Source organism: Lonchura striata, chromosome 1A (assembly GCF_050655825.1).
Source record: "Lonchura striata isolate lonStrDom1 chromosome 1A, ASM5065582v1, whole genome shotgun sequence".
NCBI classification, from domain to species: Eukaryota; Metazoa; Chordata; class Aves; order Passeriformes; family Estrildidae; genus Lonchura; species Lonchura striata.
The window spans coordinates 28,159,317-28,180,958 of NC_140741.1; the positions used below are offsets into that span (position 1 = coordinate 28,159,317).

Consider the following 21,642-nt stretch of genomic DNA (forward strand, 5'->3'; position numbering starts at 1 on the left):
AAACGTCACGCGGCGCGGCGGAACCTTCCAGCCCGCCCTGCCGATCCCATTCCGAGGCCCCGACCCCGCCCACGCCAGTCATTGCCGCGGGCCTCCGCGGCGTAGTGGGGGAGGCGTTGTGGGAGCGGCAGCCGTGCGCGGCCCCGCGCTGTTGGCGCCAGCCCGCGCTGGCGGGCGGGGCAGGCGGCGCGGGGCGCTCATTGGCGGCGGGCCGCGCGCGGGGATGGTGTCAGCGCGCGGCGCCGCGGCGCAGGGAGGCCCCGCCATGTCGCGTCTCCCGCTGCAGGGGCTTGTCCTGGCGGCCCGGGGCTGGCGCGGCGCCGCAGGTCAGACACCTCTCCTCCACCACGCTCTTAACGCCGCCCGCGGCTCCGGTAGCCGCACGCGGTATCGCAGATTACAGCCCCGCTTTCGCTTCTCGGGTCGAGGAAAGCGGCTCTCCCCAGCGGCGCAGTGGCAGCCCCGGTCAGAGCTCAATCCTAGGGAGGAACAGGCAGTAATTTGAGCAATAAAACAACGATAGAAAGCTGCTCGCTGACTTCAAGGTGTTGCTTTATTTAATGCCCGCTGTGTCCGTCTCCTTGCGAGCTGTCCTGTTTGTCTGCTGTGTACGTGGAGAATAACAGTAGAAATACCCATTTTAAACTAGACTGCACAAAAAAACTGCAGTTACATTTCACCGCCCGGGTCTCCAGTCAAGCATCACATAGTGAACGCTTCATGTTATTACTATTGGTTGTCATGCATAAATGATCTTCAGTTAGAGGCTAATCACACTGACTCCCGCAGCAAATCCATGGTCTGTATGTTTTGCTGTAAGCCTCGGCCTCTCAGCTACCTGAAAGGCAGATGTTTTCTTGTGTTATCCTTGCTTATGCTGGTGAAGAGTTAGAAGTATTTGTTCTAAGAATGGCAGCACAAATTGTTTTTCTAGTAGGCACATGGTAAGTAACATAAAGAGCAACCACTTTCCAAAACGTCAAATAGATGTTTACCTTCTGACTGCCGTCTCCTTCCTACAGGTCTGGATGAGTTCTATTCAGGCACAAACACTTCTTCAGCTGCAAAAGGCTGTGACAGAATTCTAAAGTTTCTGACAATTTTTAATTTTAGATTTTATCGTGCCCATTCCCAGCTCACAAATGCATACTTGTAGTTGTCTTTAAAACTTACCTTCTTTGTCTGTGTGTGGGTTTGGAAGTGCGATTCATAACGGTTCCGTTTGGCCAATGCTGCTGCCAGGGAAGGTCAATACTCAAACAGGGACTCTCAGGTATCCTCCAGACAGGAAAAGAAAATCACATTCCTGTGTAAACCTGCCTTATTTGATGGTTTCTTTCCAGCGTTATTAGTAAAAAACAGAACTGGAAAAGCCTTGAAAACTGTATAATTGTTCCAGATGAGAGAAATTTTTTGAAGACATAGTCAAGAAGAGACAATATACAAGTGTCATGCTTGGAGTCCTGTGATGTTTGAGGGAATCAAGGGAGGGAGAGTGCTGAGTGCATCATGAACACCATTTTTATGAATTGGGATGTGCAAACCAACCGAGCTTTCTGGGTTTTGTAGCTGGATTGTCAGGCTTAGTACGTATTTGTTTCTATCTGTTCTATGAATATTTGATTGTCAGTTGAGTTGTGTGCACATTGTTTCATAAACTATTGTGATGCATAGCAAATGGAGAAGTTAAGGAGGGATATTTATGTCATGTAAGTGAAGGAATGCTGCTAAGAGTCTGATGACTAGACCACAGTTCTCCAGTTTCCTAGCTGGAAAGTTTTTTTTTTACCGTGACATGGTGCATTTCTTTTCCTCTAGTTTGCAAGTCATGTGCTCTCCGAAGATTTTCCATCCAACCTGCTCAGCAGAAGAAGATTCCAAACCGTTATTTGGGCCAGCCCAGCCCCTTCACACACCCACATCTGCTCAAACCAGGTGAGGTTTGGGCTCTCTGTGAACCAGTCATTGATATTTTCTTGTCTCCATTTTTCTGAGTGTATTGATTTGCTGCATCATAGAGTTGTCTGTGGTTTCAGGTGTTTATGACTACCTTCATTAGTCAGTAATTATATTTAATAGATAATTTCCTTGTCTGAGATGATACTGATTCCAAAAATAGGCTTCACATGTGATGTTTTCATAGCTTCTTTCTTTTTTCTCATGATGTCCTCAAGGTTGTTTACTTGGGTGCTGCAGACCTTTTGTGGCAGTGATATTTTGTGGACTGGATGTCCTGCAAATAAATACGGTTTTTATTAAGAGGGAGTCTTTTGTGCAAGCTGAATGGTCAGAATGGTTCATATCCCATTTCTTGTGAGTCACAAAAACAAAAGTGCAGTTCAGCAAAGATGAATGGCGAGGGATACTGATAGATGAATGCCACTTGTCTAAAGAATGTGCCCTGTTAAGAGGAGTATTCAATATGAGAAGAAGGAGAAAAAGAAGCTTGTGACTGGAAGTTAGACAGTAGTGATAGAAACTGAGGTTGTGCATTTTTTTTGAGATTCATGAAAATGAGCATGTAGACATAAGATCATCACAATTAAATCTAAAAAACAAAAAAAATTGCAGCAAAATTATATTCAGGAATATGTCTAGAAAAACATTCTGTGTTCTTCCATACATGGGTATAAAGAGAGAACAGATGACTACGTGTGTGTATGTGTGCATATATATGTATATATGTATATATACACACACACGCACCTGTATTGAATTGTAGAATAATTCAGGTCAGAAGGAACCTCAGTGCACAGGTTCCCCCTGTGCTCAAAGCTGGCTAACTTCAGCATTAGATCAGGTTGCTTAGGGCACTCATTGACAGCTCACAATAAACGAGGCTGACTCCTTAAAGTGTAGCTGAACCACTAGAAGTGAATTCTAACTATCAAAAGTATTTTTCCATTTAATAAATTAGAGATGGTTTCCTTAAAATATTATGGCACTGTTTTATCACAATTACTGTTTTAAAAAGCAAATGCCTTTAATACAAAGAAAATTTCCAGACCTCACAGTTGCTGACTGGAATGCAGTGGAGCATAGGAAATTTGCAGTATGACTTTGTGGAATTGTGAGGCCAGATTGCATTAAAACAGTTTCTGTGTTCTTTGTAATTTCTACATTCACAGAGTAAAATAAATGTGGTGGGGTTTTGGGTTTCTATGGTTCTTTTTAAAGACTATTACATCTAATAGATATTGAGGATATAATCAAAAAGGTGTAAAAATAATTCAAATAGAACTTTCCCCTCCCACTGCACTCATGCAAGAATCTACTTGCACTACAAGTCAAATGTCAATTTTTGTTATAGAATTGCCACTGTATAATACATGAAAGAGGAAGAAAATATTATGAAAGTGGAAAGTTAACAAACAGTATCAAAATTCAACCTATCTTAAGGTAGGGTATTAGCCAAAGTACTGGTTAAGGCTCTTATATTAATTTAGATCATAATTAGGGAGTCTCACAATTTAAAAAATACATACTTCAGCGGTTGCTGGTTGTCCTTTGAAGTTCAGTCCCGTTTTGGTGAGTATCTTGATTGCTGTACTTCATGTCTTTTGCAACTGGAGCAGTTGAAAGAGTACCTTCATCTGAGAGATCATTTGCTTAGTTAGTATTATTAGAAATACAGTATTTAACTTCGGAAATTGGAATTGTTAAATACTGACAAAAGCTACATATGCCCTGGAGAAGATCCCTTCCCTTAACCAGGAGTCTGATGGCAGCCTGCTGTCCATGGTTTGTTTCTGCCTGGAATCTTGTGACTGGTTAGACTCTGTAACCTCTGTGTTTCTGCCTGATCTCCTAGAATCTCTGACACTCAATCTGTCCCTTGTGGTTTAGAAATAGTCATTTTATGAGTTGACTTAGTGTGTATTTGAACAAACATTCTAGCTGTGTCTAAGGAAATTAATGCTCAACCTCAGGAGGCAATCTTCTGTTCAATGTCCATGCTGTAAAACCCATCAGTTTTTAGTGGTCAAAGTTCAGTTTGCCTTGCCCCTTCTTTTTTTTTTTTTTTTTTTTCACGTTCTCTGCAAACATTTGAATGTTTGTCTAAATCTATCAGGTTTTGTCATTTCTACCTTTGCACAGAAATAACACAGCATCCAATTGGTTAGAACCAATGTCTCTTTGCATGATGGAGAAGCAGCCTAAATGAGGATGTGCTGTAGAGATGGGAAGCTGAAGAGGAGCAAGAGGAAGGCTTGGGAGGGGTTTCTAAGAAGGCATGCACATGTAAGGCATCAGGGAGTAGGCAGGAAATCAGGCATGTGACTAGTAAAATACCCTTAGAACCTTGAATTTCTCCATCTGATTTGTTTTGTATTCACAGGAGAGGTAACCCCAGGATTGTCACAAGTGGAATATGCTCTTCGCCGACACAAACTGATGGTGTTGATCCAGAAGGAAGCCCAAAGCGTGGATGGTTTGGACCACACAGTGATTCTGCTGTCCAACCCCATGTACTACATGAGCAATGACATCCCCTATACTTTTCACCAGGACACTAATTTCCTATACCTCTGTGGGTTTCAGGAGCCTGACAGCATCCTGGTCCTGCAGAGCATTCCTGGCAAAGCACTGCCATCTCACAAATCCATACTTTTTGTGCCCCGGAGGGATCCAAATCGAGAGCTGTGGGATGGGCCCAGATCAGGCCCAGATGGGGCAATTGCTCTCACAGGAGTAGATGAAGCTTACACCATTGAGGAGTTCAGGCACTTGGTGGCCAAGCTGAAAGGTAACAAAAACTAGAGAGGAAATGAGATGAGGATGTGGTTTGCAGAGTCTGAATGGTTCAGGTTTGGGAGGTGGTCTATGACATCACTTTGAAACTAAAATGAACTTGGGGAGGGGCAAGGAGAGTAGCTGTGGCAAAGGCAGTTGGAAGTTTGTGTTAGCTCTTTGAGGGCCACCAATGGGTATGTAGTTTTGAAAATTTCTGACTTTCTTGTATATCCATGTGAATGCTAGTCTGCATATATTAAGGAACAGGATAAGCAAGACCATGCTTCTGTTTTAGTCATATCTTTTTGCTGACAGAGTCAGAACTAAATGACATACAGGAAACTTGAACACTTTTTATTCATAGTAGACTTGGAAAGCAATTCACACAGGGACCTTGTTAGTCCACTCATATTAGCTAGATGATGACTTGCTTGTGAAATACAAACATTGCTGTCCTTTAGAAATATTCTTTTGTATCTCCCATCACTATGTAACCTCAAAAGTTATAATCCATGGGGAACTTAAATGCATTATAAAATAAAGCTGAAGAAGGCTCATGACAATATAATAAGGGCAAATGTTACTTTGGAGGGGTCACACAACTAGAGGGAGAGAATTCTGGAGTATTAAATACCACATTGGAATGAGTTATTTTGTTTCAAAAAATGATGTCTTGAAAATGGGTAAGTCACAGGGCAAAGGATGATCAAAGAAAGCATGAAATGTGTGTGAGATACAGGCTGAACAAACCTACTCAGCTTGAAAAAGAGAAAACAAGACAATGTATGAGATGTGTATAGTTGGGGAAAGCACAGAGGATGACTATGATTAACTGCTAGTTTTCTTAATTTAAAAACAAAGGGAACACTGAATTAAATTATCACATGACATGGATTGGAACCTCTTAGGTTGTAGATCACTCATGGAAGTTTAGAATATCAAAATTAAATGGAGTCAGAAGTTTTTTATTCTGTGGGGGAGAGGTCCATGAAAAGCTGTAAGTCAGCTAAGAGCAATACTCTTCAATGAATGCCCAGTTTCTTTGACTCTGTCTGTAATCACCTGCTAATAGTTACTTTCACCAGAGAAGGAGGGCCTTGGTGGACATCAGCAGTGACTCATCATGGCTTTTCTACTCATTTGCATGTAAGATGTTCCATGAGGAGAACGTTGGTGTTAACTGATGTTCTGAGTAAATTTCCACTGTGAGTGTGTCTGTTCTCAGTAAGCTCATTTTCTTTGAATGGCTGAAATAAGCAGTTGTTTCCCCAAGTGTTCTGAGGTGTTGATAATGATCTTGACTCCAAGCAAAAAGGTGAAGTGCTTTCCAATGGGAAATCTATTCAGTGATGGTTGTAAACCCCATTATTAGCCCAAAACTGGGGATTTGTCCAATCTATATGCTGTGAATTGGTAATCTTCCAAATTTAGAATAGATTGTTGGTATTCTGTGACAGTGAAAGTGTCTATATAGTCTGTCAATGTAAATTCAGAGAAAATTATTTTTCTCAAATACAGCAACAGATCTAGTTTAGGAGGAGTGAGTTAGTTTAGTATGGGGAGGACATTTCTGCATTTATTTTAGCCTGTGTCAACTTTTGTTTTGTATTCCAGGTGAGTCCAACATGGTTTGGTATGACTTGAGAAAACCAGTGCATGCAGAGCTGCACTCTGACTACATGCAACCCCTGGCTGAGGTAAAAGCTCGGAGCAAAAACCACATCCAGGCCGTTCGACATCTTGTGCAAAACCTTCGGCTGATCAAATCCCCTGCAGAGATTGAGAGGATGAAGATAGCTGGCCGGGTGACAGCAGAGGTAATGGGGTTGTGTGCTCTCCTAATGAACCAGTGCATTCCCTTGGTAAGGTGACATGAGTTGGAAGGAGAGCTTTGGACTAACCTGTTATTGAACTGCTCTGTCTCAACCACTGGCTGGCCTTGGCTTCCTCCACAGGACAAGGGGAAACTGGAAGACTGCTTGGACTTCCAGGTTCTCTCAATTAGCATAACTCTAGTGAAGAAAAGCCAGCAGGTGTTAGACTTTGTTTAAAAGCAAAGGCCAGTCTTTTCACTGTCTTCCCAGCTTCCTCTCTGCTTTCCAAAATAATTTTATTTCCCATCTATTATTTTTATTTTGAGGAAATGGGATTTGTATGAAGATGTTTCCTATGTGTGTGTTTGCATTCCCCCTTCACCCTCAGATACCTTTTGAACTCATTGGCCACTTGTAAACAAATCTGACAGATACCTCAAATGCAGTTACATTTTCGTAAATATTATTAAAATAGATAGCCAAGTAGAAAAGAGAGGTACAGGTTGTCCTCTGAAGGAAAAGCTGCATAAGGCAATCCTATTAGACCTGAGGGAATCCACAGGTGAGACAACTTCTAAAATGCCAAACCATGGGATCAGCCTCAATCATCTAATTTTTTTTTTTTCCCCAAAAACTGGAGTCAGTCATCCCCTAAATACAGTTTCATAGGGGATACATCTTAATTGGTTCTAGTCTTGACAGCACTTTCACCAAAGTGGTGAAACCCTCTGGTTCTGGTCCAGCTGATTTTGGGCCTTCCTCAAGAGACAAGAGGTGAAAAAAACACCAGTTCAGGCTCCTTTGCTAACTAAAGGTCCTTTCTTTTTCATAGGCTTTCACAGAGACAATGTTTGCCAGTAAATCCCCCGTGGATGAAGCCTTTCTGTATGCAAAAGTGAGTACTTTGTAGCTGGAAGTGAAATGGAAGGGCTGGATGTCGGTTAGCCTTCCAGGAAACCAGAAATGTCAGGTCTCTTTATCACATGTCTCCCACTGCAGCACATTTATTCACCCAAGCCTTGTGGTTCCTTGGACATGCAAAAGAGTCAGTGTGAGGAATTCTTCAGCTGTACTTCCCGTACCCTTATTTCAAGAGTGTAGCATTTGTCTAAGTTTCTCTCTGTTGATGTCTTTTTGTACTGTATTGAAATGCAAAACCTGCTGAACAATTGGAGGTAAAGTTTTCACTTTATTCTATAATACAGGTCTGTTGTACAAAATTTAAGTGGTTATAACACCTGTCTGTAAAGCCTGCTTCTCTTGCCTCTGGCCTCTTACTACATCAGATTACCACAGCCATCTTGAAGCTGTTTAGATGCTTCTCAGTTAGAAAACAAGGACTAATTGGCCTGCACTTATTGGTAAGGAATTTTGCAAGGAATTGCAGTGAGATGCCTGTTCAAGAAACATCAGCAGGATTTGACCCTCTGTTACTACATGGATGGGCCTATGCTGACATGGCACTGGCAGTACTGAGTTGAAAAAAATACTTTCATTAAGTGTATTTTACAGGTCAATTTTTCAGTCCAGACCAGCATAGTAAAACCTTTGCTCCATGTAGGCATCCTGGAGTATTCTGTCCCGTGTGATTTTGATAGCCATAGAAAAGACATGCTATTAACTTGTTGAGGGTCTTTATAGATATAAATGTATTCATTTCCATGCTTTCATCAGCTTCATCGTTCAAGAAAGGTAAAGGTCTTGAGACTTATGGTGCTTTTTTCATCTATCCTCTCAAACATCAATAGTGCATACTTTCAAACCTTCTTAGTTTAAACAGTCACGAAAAATAGATACTGCTCTAAATATGCTAGTACTTTGCAATTTTAAAAGACAGAAGCAAACCATGACTGTTGTCATGCTGACATATAGGATCTTTCAAATTTCGCAAAGTTGTATGGCAAATAAGAGCATTACTTTATATAAGAACAAATCCTCATATATCCTCATTGAATATATGCCAATGTAGTGAATGTTTGAGACAGTATTGAGCAGTGTGTACCAGAAAGAGCTTCCTGGAGATCCGGTAAAGGCTTGAAAAATTCTTGAAAAACTGTATTTCTTTTTCTCCAGAGTCCTTGAAAAATATTTAAGACTGCTTTCATTTAGTCAACTCACTTTCCAGTTTCACTTTGTATTGTACGAATTAAGAAAACAGTTGTAGGACAAGAATTGTTGTGGTTCTAGGGCAGTTAATCACCTGAATCAGCACTAATGGTTTCCTCTTCTCTGTATTGTTACTCCAGTTTGAATTCGAGTGCCGGGCTCGTGGTGCTGACATCTTGGCATACCCCCCTGTTGTTGCTGGTGGCAACAGATCAAACACTTTGCACTATGTGAAGAATAATCAGCTCATCAAGGTAACCATTGTGCTGTCCAGTAACTTAAAATGCAGTGCTGTGATACAGATATATGTTCCCTAGCTGCTTGTTTTTACTGAACAGATCAAAGCACTTAAATATATATTTTTCAAGTCAGCAAGGGAAAAGAATCCTGCCTTGGTTCATTTTACTGTCAATGGCAGATTCAACTTGTCTTTCTTTTTTCTCAGTTCTTACTGCAGTATTTTCTGAACAGTGCAAGGACTTGCAAACAGGGTTGCAGATAATTCAGTGCACATGTCTGCTCTCACAGCAGCTTGCAGTGCTGGGGGCCTCACAAAATAGGGGAGCCATTGTCGAAGGCAGGGCAAAGGCCCAAGGGGGATCTTCTGCTGTCACTTGTATTCCTTGGCCTTGCTTTGCAATATAAGGGCAAAGTGCATTCCTGCTCTGCTGAAGCTGAAAAGCATTTTGGTTCCATGTAGTCCAGCAAAGCAGGGAAGGGGAACAAGTAGGGAATGGATCAGCATTAAATGTCAAGAGGTGGAAGAGTGGCGTGTTTTGTCTTATTTTGAAGATTCTCATTGAATTGAGCCCTCTCCAACTTTCCTGACAATAGGTCTTTAGATTCAGATAAGTATTTTCAGGAGCAGTATTCTCTCACTGCTCTGCTCACTATTTACTTTTCAGAGGAGCATATTTTTCCTCTGTCTTAATGCAGAATGAAACTTTCCCACTAGCATTGTCTTTTCTTGAAGCTGGGGCTCTCACAGACCTTGAAATGATGTGCAGAGACAAATGTACAAAAGATATGACAGGCTGCTTTTGGCAGGAAGAAGCTTCCTTTGTTGTTCCGTCATCCAAGGTCAGGCGTGCTGCTGTAACTCCAGTTGCTTCTGTTAGAGTTGTTCAGTTAAATGACTGTCACTTATTTTTTTTCCAAAACTATTAAGTAGAAGATTAAACCCTTAAACTTGACTCTTCCTTTGTGTGCTGCTTCCTACAGATCTTGTTTCCAAATAGGCTAACAAAGTGTCTAATTTAGGAGGTGTCTGAATGTTTCATTCAGTTGTTTACTTGAGGGCTCTGCTTTAAAGAAAGAGGACAAGCACAGCATAAGGCATTTACTGGACAATCAAACCACAGGCTGAATTCCCTTAATAAATTGTTACTTAGCTTGTTTAATTGCTTGTAAAATGGCAGGTGCTGTAATTTCAGATTTGCCTTAAAGAATTCAACCAGTTATTCTGAAAAAGTTTAAAATTACAATTTAAATGGATAGTTAATGGCCTGTCTGTTCGGTGGGATAGTGAGGTCTGCTCACTGCTGGTTTGTCCACTGTGTGTCTGTGTCACTTAACTGTACATAATGATAGCAGCTAGCACTGGAAGTAGCACTAGCCATGACATTTTGTTGCTTTAATCTTTCCCTTAACGTGCTGCAATTACGCCTTGTCATTCCACATCATGTCTGCTGGCACAGTCATGGATCTGTGAATGTACATGTAGTGTAAATCTGCAGAGAATTTACTCCAAACTTTTTTAACATCTTACTGCTCTATTTGTTGTTAATCCCTTTAAGGAGAGAAAGCAAGGCAGTGGTTTTGTTCCTAGCCTTTTCGCTTTCTTCTATGTGATTTTTTGGGAGATGTGTAGTCATTGATATGGAACAGCTTTGCTGAAGTGAATTGGAGATTCACATCTCCAAAAAAGTTTTCTTCATCACCAGATAGATCCAGAAAGATATGTTGCAACAGTCAAGAAAGTTCTAGAAGAGAAAGGGAAGGTTGTACAAGCTATTCACCAGTGCATTTACAGCAATGATGTACATGTCAGATTTTGTGATACAAAGTGATTTTGCTGGGTCCTCATATCCTATGACAAGGGTAAATTTGTAGCTGTTACTGATCATGTGGGGGGCTCAGAAATCCTATGCTTTTGCTGCAAGCCCCCTCTGTTTCAGTCGCTATAGCTGACAACTTCTAGTGAAAGGAGTCATAGGCATAATTTGCTGGAGTAAGCAATCCAGGTGTGAATAGGACTTGTCTCAGAGAGCAGAATAGTTAAATGCAAATGCCTTTTTTTCCCTCCAAAATCTTAATCTTAAAAGTTCAGACAGTATATAAGCATAACAGTAAGAGACTACCTTACAGAGCAACAATCCAGCTGGAATAGCCTTTTTATAAACAGTAGTACCTGGGGTATTACTCTGCAAAAGGAATTCACTTTTCTGCCACTGCATTGTGAAAATAGAGGCATAACCTCCTTTCCTGCTGTCAAATAGAAAAATCAATTAATAGCTGGACTGATCCACAGAGCATTCTTACCTGTTATTCTCCAGGATGGTGAACTGGTCTTGCTAGATGGTGGATGTGAATTTTCCTGCTATGTGAGTGATATCACACGTACCTGGCCTGTCAATGGAAGGTATGCTGCAGTAAATTTTTTGAAGAATTTTGATAACTTCTTAAATAATTGATGGATTGAGTGTGTGTTTAGTCATCGTTTTACCATGTCCCATTCCGTGCTGTTTCAGAGTAATCAAATAATATAAAGTAATCATTCAGCTGTATTCCCCACTGCCTCATTAATTACTGCATGAATATATGTGATTATGATATTTTCAGATATTACAGCATGCTTAATGTGCAGAGAGGGTTTTTGTACATTCAGCTGTGGCTGACTCCAGTTGCGTGTAAGAAAACAGGAGTTTCAGTTGATGTGTATGTAGCTCTGCCAGTTGTGAATTTTCTGGTGTGGCCTTTCATAGAAAGAGACAGTTGCTTTGCTTTCTGGTTTTCCCCTGCTCCATCCTTGAACTGAATCTGTACGCAGAATAGGTTCTGGGGACAGAACCTCTTTTCTTTTGGAGACAGAGATTTAGTTGAGAGATATTCCTTTACTCAATGGCCTTCAGGTTCACCAAACCCCAAGCAGAACTGTATCAAGCTGTCCTGGATATCCAGAAGTCCTGCTTGAGCCTCTGCTCCCCTGGCATGAGTCTGGAAAATATCTACAGCCTCATGCTGAGCCTTATTGGACAGAAACTGAAAGACTTGGGTGTCCTGGAGAGTACCATCACTGACAGCCATTTCTTCAAGGTACTTCAATTTTTTTTACTCTAATTTACCCATGTTTATTCTAGTTTACTCCTGTTAATCCTGATTGTTTTATCCTTGGGTAATTTTAGAGCTTTAATTTGGGTCAGGAATGTGGTTTCAGGATGTCTCTTCTAATTGCTGCTACACGGTCCTTTCATTCATATTGTGGGCTGGTCTCAGCACGGGAATGAATTTCTCTGAGACAGGGCTAAACTCCAAGATGTGATTGAACCATTTGCTGCACAATTTGCTATGAAGTAATCCCCAGTCTTATATGCACATAGTATGAATATTTGTTCCTTGGCTCTTGCCGTTTCACTCTGCAGATACATTGCCATTGCTCTGCACTACTTATCAGTGCAGAAACAGCTTTAGAGTTTTAAGGGAACTATGGGCACTAACACAAGATTCTGGTCTACGCTTGACTGCAGGCAGTTATTTATACTTTTGTGGTCTGTTTAACATCACATAAATCTGCAGTGCCACCAAAAGGTGTAGCCTATTCTCAGTCATTCCACCTGCTGCCCCTTCTGCACCATTTTGTGTCAGTACTGGGACTCACAGAGCTACCTGGTGAACAAGACTGGGAAACTGGTCTGCCTTAGAGCTGAACCTGCAGATAAAATAGGATTGGTTTTCAGTTGGAGAAGTTTATCCGGTCGCTCTCACTGCAGAGCTGCATGATTGCTGATGCCAGTGCTGCAAAGATGGCGGAACCAGGTGACGGCACTACGGCTTTTGGCAGTCGGACAGGTTCCTGCCGGATTTAGTTGCGCGCGGTGCCGGTGCCATGGCAGCCCTGGCTGCCGCCGGCGGACGGAGGGTGTCGTGCCGGATTCTTCCGGCAGGTGGAAGCACAGCCGGACGGGACAGCGCCTGCAGCTCAGTCCCCTGGAGCAGGGAGGAGTTCTCGCTGATTCCCGCTTTAGAGGGAGGGAGATTAGGATGGTGTGGGGGGAGGTGTCCTTGCCTTGTAGAGGTGCATTAAAATCATGGTATATCCACCGAATGAAATCGGCACAGCATTTGCTCTGTTGTGCGCAGGAGACCACTTTCACAGCCCAGAGCAGCTGTACCCACTGCAGTCAGTTGTGAAGGTCTGCTGATGGGAGTCGTGCAGGGTTTGGATGTTTAAGGGATGGGAAGGGTTGGGCAGCAAAACTCAGCGATTTGAAAATTGACACCATGCTGAGATGGTGATGGCTTTGGACTGTTCTTTTCAGTGCAGGGGAAAGGCAATCTGCAATGTACTCATAATAGGCACCTGGTACTGGTGGGGGTTAAAGGCCATCCAGTTCTAGTAAATGGAAGGCAAGCCCTGGTGACCTAGGCATGGCAGTAAGACTGCTAGTTGAATACATAACTATTCTGTCTCTTTTCCCTATCTTTTGTATTGGAACAAGTTGGGTTGTGCTTAACTGCCTCTAATTGCCTCTGTGACACTTGTTCTGTCTTCTCTTAGGCTGTTCGAAAATACTGCCCTCATCATGTGGGCCATTACTTGGGCATGGATGTTCATGATACCCCAGATATATCCCGATCACTCCCGTTCCAGCCAGGCATGGTGATAACCATTGAACCAGGTAAAAGCAGTCAATGGTGGACAAAAACATGTAACACTGAGGGTAACAGTATTGCATTTCAGTAGTTAGCTGGTCCTGCAGACCAAAGCATTCACATCCTTCCTGGTGAAGCTGGAAACTATAGCAGTATTGGAAAGCCTTAAGTTATTCCCCTCCCAAAGTCATTAGAGTATTAGAAAAACCTATTTCCTTCCCAAACATAGCCAAGGTAACATGTAGTGGGAGTAAACTCAGGAAGCAGAGTAGTGTAGAGCTCAGGCTGTGCAGCATAGGTGAACTGCAGTGCAAAAATCAGGGTTGATTCACTTATGCTGCATTCTGTGTTCCTGCTACTAAACTTCTACCAGTCACTGGGAGTGTCTCAAGCATTGCAGTCTGCAACTACAACTACAGGGATTCACAACTTAGCTTTGCAAATTAGGCATACTGTGAGGAATCTTTCTTTCTCCATGTCACTAGATTTGGAGCTGTCAGCTGGAAACTTATATTTAATGCTTGCCTCTTCTCTCTCTATTCAGAACATTGTTAAATTCATCATTGTGAATGTAAATCAAGAGGAAGAAGTGTGAAAAGGCCAGGTGTAGCTATGGAAGTTTTTATTAATGTGCTGATATCTGGAGGCACAGAGGGACACTTTCCCTTCTTTGCCCACCAGCAGCCATGAGTGAGAGGAAAGAGAGCAACTTGCCATATTAAAAATTCTCAGGATCAAACATGTTATGTTGCTCAAAGTGCAATCCTGCTCTCCTGGTGGCGCAGTAAGGGAAAGGTGGTATTCTGGTGAGTGTTGTGTGTTTTAATTCCCTTTCTTCTTTCAGGCATTTATATCCCTGAGGATGATGTGCGTGCTCCAGAGAGGTTTCGTGGCATTGGTGTGCGCATTGAGGATGATGTTGTGATAACAGAGGATGCACCTCTTGTCTTGTCTGCTGACTGTCCCAAGGACATCTACCACATTGAGCAGATCTGTGGCCGCAGCTCATGATGCCCCTTCTCTGCCTCTTTCATTCTCCTTGGGAGACATAGCCCTGCAGGGATGCAGATCCCTTGGCTGGCTGTAGTTGTCAAGTGATGGAAGGCATGGACAGTTGATGGCTGTTTCCAAGACTGGGACTGGGCAGTGGAATGCAAGAGGCTTGGGTACTGAGGAATGAAAAAACAAAGTAACCTTTTCTGTGTGCATTTTTCTTCTGATTTGTGCTGATGTTGAACTATTGTATGATGTGGGAGTGGATTCATCCCTCTGCTCTGTGGATCCATGTGTTCTGGGGCCCTTGCGGGGGGGTTGAATTTTGTCAGTGCCACCAGATGCATAGGTACAACAGCTGAGACCAAGGCCCCCTTTTTTCTCCCTTGGCAGGAGTTTCACAACAGCAAGATTTATTTTAAAATGAGGCTTTTATAAATGCTGGTTTTGGATAAGAAAGTGTCAGCTTAAATTTTATAGAACCATGTAAGGAGAGAGTCTGGTAATCAGGGAGGTGGTTTGGTGGAGAGGTGGTTGTATCTGAAGCCAATGGAGATTCTTTTAGTATTTTATTCTTAGTATTTTAAATATAAGGATGTGTTTAGGCCTTGTTCAGGCATATGCAAAATAGGCCTGCAGCAGGGAAAAACACCTTGTCTTTCAGCTTATTGGAGTGTTTGGTATTTTCAAAAAGTACAAATAGGGCTCAGAAAGTTAGACCTACCTATTCTTGCTGTCTTCCACATTCCCTTCGTTTTGTCCCAAAGGTCCATTCCTTTTTTACTGCTCTGAGTCCCTTTCTACCCTAGGCTGTTGATTATGCTGGACTCCTCAACTGGTGAGCTGTTGGTTGTCACCCAGATGTGAGGTGTCCAGTTCTGGGACAGTCACAGCACTTTTCTGGCTTATGCTTGCTATGTGCTGTAAGTGCTGGCACCTTCAGTAGTGTGGTTTTGAAGAGTCTGCCCTATGGCGAGTGTCAAGTATTTACATGGCTTTTATATGGAATTAATTTAAAAGTAATTATTCTTTTCTGAACTCTGAGAGCATGATAAGAGCTGACTTTTGGGGTTTTCCCAAAGTGCTCTGATAATATTTTTGAAGCAGCTGCAAATGTTACTGGGGCTAGATGAAGAGTAAAGAGAAGAGTTTTCTACCTTGAATATCAACCTACCACCCAGGCCATTGTATGCCATAGTAAATACACCTGCTAGAGGCAAGCACAGCATCTGTGTATTTATTCAAAATACTTAGACTATCAGCTATTTAACATGTGTGAAAAATGCCTCTCATCAGAGCATCTCCTGTTATTTACACTTGCTGTTGCATCACCTTACTTCCTTTCTTATGATAGCTTTCAGTGTTCTTCATCTGTTACTCTAAATTTTCTTTCTCTTCTCTTCCTGGATTGTCTATTTCCACTATGTCACTGCTTCCTAATCCATTTTACTTTCTTATCAATGTCACTGCCTCGTCCCCAGTTTGGCCTAATTCCCCACAGTGAATGTAGCCAGAAGTAAGTGAGGAAGGTGGTCAGGGTTCTGGAGTTTGACCTCTACCTCTGTAGCTGTGTAGTCTCTAGCAAAATCTGTTCTTTTTTTCCTTTTTCTTTCCCCTCTTTTTGTTTTTTGCTGTGTTTCACTTAGTGAAGGCTAAGTGGGCAGTGTCTTGCATCTCTCATTGCACTGGGGTTTGAATGTTGGCACCTGAAAAGCAGGCAAGTCATGCCATAATTTTATTTTCTAAACATGACCAAAAAAATGCTTTTGTAAGGTTTAGTGTATCAAGTTTCACCTATTTAAGGGAATCCTCTAATATCTGATGGCAGTGCTTGTTAAATACTCCTTTGTTGCAGTGATAGCTACAGCGTAAAATGCTAGAAGGGAGGCTTCCTAAGTATAAACACAGACCTGATGAGCACTTTTGACGTTGTTCTGATTTCTAATACATTTGTTCCAATTACACCTGTTAGAGCCATATCAACCGGGCCAAATCTTGGGGATTTTGGAACTATGTAAGCAGCTTAAAATAACATTAATTTGAGAGATACATGTGTGAGCTGATCTGCCCACACATCTAACACAGTTAATAATGGTACTTGATGTAAATAAGCCTTTAAAATGCATATACATATTATTTTTAAAATAAAACATTTTGTAGAAAGTAATTTCTCAGGCCACCAAGTTGTATGCTGTTGAATAGATACATACACCTCCAAAAACAGCATTATTTTTCAGGGAGATTTATAAATTGTGTGTGACCTGTCTTGGATTTGAAATAACATTGCTCAATGTAGGCACATGCTAATTCGTACTTCTCTCAGGAAAATCCTGCAACTTGTAAACACCAATAGATCTTAGGAATACTGCAAATGAATTTTTCTGTTAGTAAAGAAGTGTTTGTGACTCTGCTAAATGGAAAGCAATGGATCTGCTATGACTGCTGACTGTGTCTGGTTTAGGCCATGCATATTCTGTAATTCATCCGCTGTGTTCAGCCATTTTTTCAGCATAATCTGCTGCTGGTTTGAATCTCTTGTTCCATGTAAAAGGTGCATTTTGCAGAAGGTATTAAACCTCCATCCTATGAACCTCAATTTTTGAAAGCTTTTTCTCATTTGTTGGAGAGATGAATAATCTGTGACCTACACTCACGCTGCAGTGTCCCTTGCAAACAATCAAATCCTTGAACCTTTTATACAACCTTAATCAAGAAACCCTAAAGAGCTTAGTTCTCTGGCTGCCAGCATGGCACATACCTGTGGTGTATCTCCCCTGGCACTGATCCCATCCTGCCAGACTGACTGCTTCTGCCACAGAAGAGATTCCTCACTCCAGCCACTTGGGTGCAGGAGCAGCTCTCAGTGGTGGTACAAGTCGACAGCTGCTTGATAAGGGCGTTAGTGGGATCACAGGGAGTGAAAGAGAAATTGAGGTATACACAAGTTCATGTGGGGAGAGATTTGATTTCACGTGGCACAGGTCTTAAGGACATCAGAGTACCAGAGAAAATGAGAGCCAGCCCATCCCTATGGAGAAGCTGCTTTGCTTCCAGAGGAACCCTGAGAGGCTTTTGGCTTTCCCACTTCACCTTCTGCCAGGGACTGCTTTGCCTTGCAGAGAACTAGTGAAGTCCTGGTGTTAAATACAGTCTGAGCAGAAGTACCAATTTGCAGATTTGCTTCTGTCATTGAAGTGGAATGAAATTTGACATTTAGCACAATTTGGCATTCTACCTCTATGTGGAAAAATACAGTATGTCTTTCCTAAAATTGCATTCATTATTTTGCAAAGGGATGTGGTGTAGGAAGTAGCAAACTGAGGTAGCACAGTAAAGAGAATGGAGATGGAGAGTTTTGGGACTGTACAATGCAATAAGAGAAAAATCAGGAGAAGGTTGTGATTTAGAGCTGCAAGGATGTGTTGCCAGGGAATGGGAGAGCAAGAAGAGAGCAACAGGGCATAAACTGGCTATTCAGTATGTTGTCAGAATGGTGCAATAGCTCCAGAAAACTAGTTATACTGTTTCATAACCCTGATTGATTTGTCCTACTCAGTAGGGAGGAACAAAAGAGTCAGATTGTATTGATGAACTTGGTCTTAACAGTTAGTTTAATTATTTCTTTAAAAATCAATATAATTATCATATTAAAAAGTTTTATGCAGTTCCACGTTATTGATTATGTGCCATATTTCAAATAATGGGAATGAAAAAAAGTATGTTTCTAGGCAAAATCTTCCATAATGATGGAGGGAGCAAGGCTGAGGTTACATGCTCTTATATGCTATCCAAATTATTGCTGTGGAAATTGAGTGATTACTCTGAGGAGAATTACCATAAGGTGAAAAGAGTTAGGGTTAAGCTTAGAAAAAAAACTATAGGAGTTAAATGACAAAAATGTTTTAATTGTGATATTTAATACTTTATGTAATTGGATAGCAAAACTCTGCACTCACATAAATTGATGGTTTTAAATTTCTTTCAAACTGAGTTGTCCAGAAGCCTGTACAGGCATCTCTTTATTCATATGCAGATCTAAAGTGCATTTAAGTTTATAATTCTGACATCATTATAGCACATCTGTTAAATATGCTCCCTACATGTGTGTACAGCCTCCACTTAATTAAAAATCATCCTTTGGACACTGTCACAGTACTGGCTCTAGGACTGGGTCTATAAAATTCACTGCATTTAATAAATACAATAATAAATTAATTTTAAAGCAGTATTTATAATTGAAATGGACAGTGAGACTGTGGGCTCAATGACTCTCAGTTTCAGCTCCTTTCTCCTTCCCAGTTTGTCTTGCTGCCTTGACTGCCTGGCAGCTCTGAGCCTCCTTCCCTAGCAGCAAGTGAGCAATGAACCCCTGTTTTCCTGGGACAGCTTATGCTTCAGCCTACCTGGTTGTTTCTCTGAAGCACCACCCAATATTTGGCTAACCAAAACCAGGCTTTTCAGAAGACAGGTAGAAAGGAACAAGGAAGAATTTCCAGCTCCTCCATGTGTGTGTTACCTTCACTTGCTGACTCATATCATGTATGCCTTTTTAACAACCATGACAGAGTTATCCATTAACTATGGCAAAGGAAAAAAAAAAAAAAAAAACCTGTCTGGGTCTGACAATGAAATTTTTGAACAAATAAAAAGTTAACAAGCAAGCTGGTTCTAGAGCCAGAAGTGAGAATGTCTGCTGTAGGCTTCAATATCTTCCTTCCACAGGGATGCTGGGGAAACAGGTAGCACTGCAGGAGCAATGTGCAGTCTTTTTTTAGGAGCTTTTTGCAGATGCTGGTCTCAGACATGCTGTGGGGCAGCAGAATCAACAGTGGTTAAAGCACTATATTTTATACAGTTCTACAGATTTATATTAAAACTCTGGTTTTATCTCCTAAGACCATAGAGAACCTGTGGCTTTCTAAAGGAATTTCAGTTTTTCATAATTTAAGCAGAAATATCATGTCAGTGCAGGCTAAGAACTTAGCCTGTGGTTCAACTAGGAGTTATTGGCATTCCAGTGAAAACTTTCAGAAATGCAGTTCTTTCCAGGGAAATAGCTCACTGCAATTTTTTTTTTTTTTTTTTTGGGATATTAATGCAAAATAGGATTGGTCACTGATCCAAGTTCAGATTACATGGTCTGACTCTTGTACCAGGAAATAGTTAGTAGAAGTCTGGTAAACTCTTATCATGTGAATATTTTACTCAGGTAGTGCTTTAAGTTTGGGGATAATATACTTTGCTTTTTCAGTCTAATGTGCACAGAGTGTAACATACAACATATGTTTTGCCTGTGAGAGCTACAACCAGTGCCTCTGTAATTAATAGTATTACATCTCCACCATGAGCACCCAGCAAATTATTAGAGTCATTCAGAGAAAGCACAGCTGCTAATGGCACAGCAGGGGGTTGGGTTTGAGCTTTCTCTACAAGCCTTGTTCCAGCTGACAAAATCTGGTGTTCCTGGTACTAAACTCTGGTGTTCCTATGAACACCCTTCCTTACCACCGCTTGGCACAATGACCATTTCTATTGGGTGGCCTCTGTGAAGTTTGTGGTGGCATTTCTGTGCTGTCCTAATGTGTCCTCAGGACCTGCTTAACAATTTTAACATGGTTTGCCGGATAGATAAGGTTTGATACAGCCGGGTCTGGCTGGCTTCTCACAAGCTGTGCCCTTGGTCCATCAGCCCAGTTGCTTGTGTCTCCCTCTCAGCAGGACAGAGAGGCTTGTCCCTACTGACAGCGCAGGAATGTCCTCACATACCCATGCACCTGCTCCTGTCACAGAGGCTTTAATCTCCAAATGTCCTCTAACTCTTCCCCCTCTGGATTTGCAGAGGTACCAGTCTGGAGCCAGAAGCTGTAGCCTCTGGCGTGCTTGTTGCACTGACCAATTGGCAGAGTCCATATGGTGCCACTGATGCTCCTGTGATGCATTGCAGTATCTGGTATGTATATTGCTTTCTAATTTATGCTTTATCCTCTTCTTTTCCCAGAAGATGAGCTGTTTAACAGCTACATGGGTGTTACTGTGGTGACTGTAACCAAGCAAAACTGTGCAGTTTGTACTGAGATAGTTCTACATTTGTGGACTTGGAGATGATAAAGAAATTTTTAAGGGCTTGTTGTATTTTTTTTGTCTTCCCTGCAGAACAGAGAGAGGCTTCTCAGGAACTTCCAGTTCCACACCATGAAGTAGAAAGGTATCATTCATCTTCAAATGCACAAGTGTATTAATATCTATACACAAACATCACATATCAGGCAAACAAATGTTGTGGCTGCTAGCTAGTTAGATTTAAAAGATGTTTTCTCAAACCATAATTAAGTTTGTTTAGATATTTGACTCTTCATTTCTCTGTGCTTTGTTTGGATTTCTTGTTACATTTAATTTTACCCTAGAAGTTCCAAGATTTATAATTTATCGGGTTTGAATAAATGCATTATCTCTCTAATGTATTTTACTATAAGTCACTGCTGTATAGCCTTACCTTTCCTTCCATTTTTGGGGTTTTTTTTTTCTACTATTATAATATAATTTCCCTGCAATATGAGGCTTTTTTGGGAGACAGCATTCTGTGATTCTCACCTGAGGAGTGCCTTTGTAAAAAAAGGTGAGAATGTGCTATCTGAAAGATGTGGTTATTACTCTTGCAGCTTCAAACTGTAAACTGTGTGACTTTTGAACCCAAATGTGCCATTCTAACATAGGTTTTTAGGGATATAAAATTGAACAGGTATAGCAATTAATGGAAATCAGGATTGTAGCACAAACTTAAATTCCTAATAAACTGATAACTGTAAATTTATCTCAGCAATTAGGCATAAAAGCTATTTTCCTCTAGTGTGCAACTCTTTGAAATTTTACTAAACTTTAATAATAAATTAGAAGACTGATAAACTGTTTCTCTAAGCTATTTGAGACAAGAATTGCACCAAATGCCACATTTCTGAAGGATTCAATTTTTAAATTATTCATAGGCTGATAGAGGACTGAGTTGAAATCCTCCACAATACTGCCTATATTCTGTTAATACCCTGAATGAAAGAGTAGGAAGGAGATCTCTCATCAAGTACTTTAAGCACCTTTCTATTACAGCCATTGCATTTCACCTCCTCAA

General features: G+C 41.3%; 1 protein-coding gene across 3 annotated transcripts; it reads left to right on the plus strand.

The window, feature by feature from the left end:
• Positions 1-192: 192 nt before the first annotated feature.
• XPNPEP3 (X-prolyl aminopeptidase 3) lies at positions 193-17,115 on the plus strand. Of its 3 annotated transcripts, none has more exons than XM_021552891.3 (10): positions 193-326; positions 1,819-1,935; positions 4,340-4,747; positions 6,349-6,551; positions 7,381-7,443; positions 8,795-8,908; positions 11,210-11,295; positions 11,786-11,969; positions 13,432-13,552; positions 14,371-17,115. In XM_021552891.3, the coding sequence occupies exons 1-10, from the start codon at positions 224-226 to the stop codon at positions 14,535-14,537; spliced, it is 1,566 nt and encodes a 521-aa protein (XP_021408566.3). In that variant the 5' UTR covers positions 193-223; the 3' UTR covers positions 14,538-17,115. The 3 variants fall into 3 exon arrangements, with proteins under 3 accessions (XP_021408566.3, XP_085425012.1, XP_085425013.1); XM_085568886.1 differs by lacking the exon at positions 193-326 and adding an exon at positions 427-545; XM_085568887.1 differs by lacking the exon at positions 193-326 and adding an exon at positions 926-944.
• Positions 17,116-21,642: the final 4,527 nt, after the last annotated feature.

Excerpts from the sequence above, each read along its gene's own strand:
- XPNPEP3 (XM_021552891.3), top strand. The coding sequence starts at position 224 with ATGGTGTCAGCGCGCGGCGCCGCGGCGCAGGGAGGCCCCGCCATGTCG. Across the intron at positions 11,296-11,785 it reads ACCTGGCCTGTCAATGGAAG|GTTCACCAAACCCCAAGCAG; the intron begins GTATGCTGCAGT and ends AATGGCCTTCAG. Across the intron at positions 13,553-14,370 it reads GGTGATAACCATTGAACCAG|GCATTTATATCCCTGAGGAT; the intron begins GTAAAAGCAGTC and ends TTCTTCTTTCAG.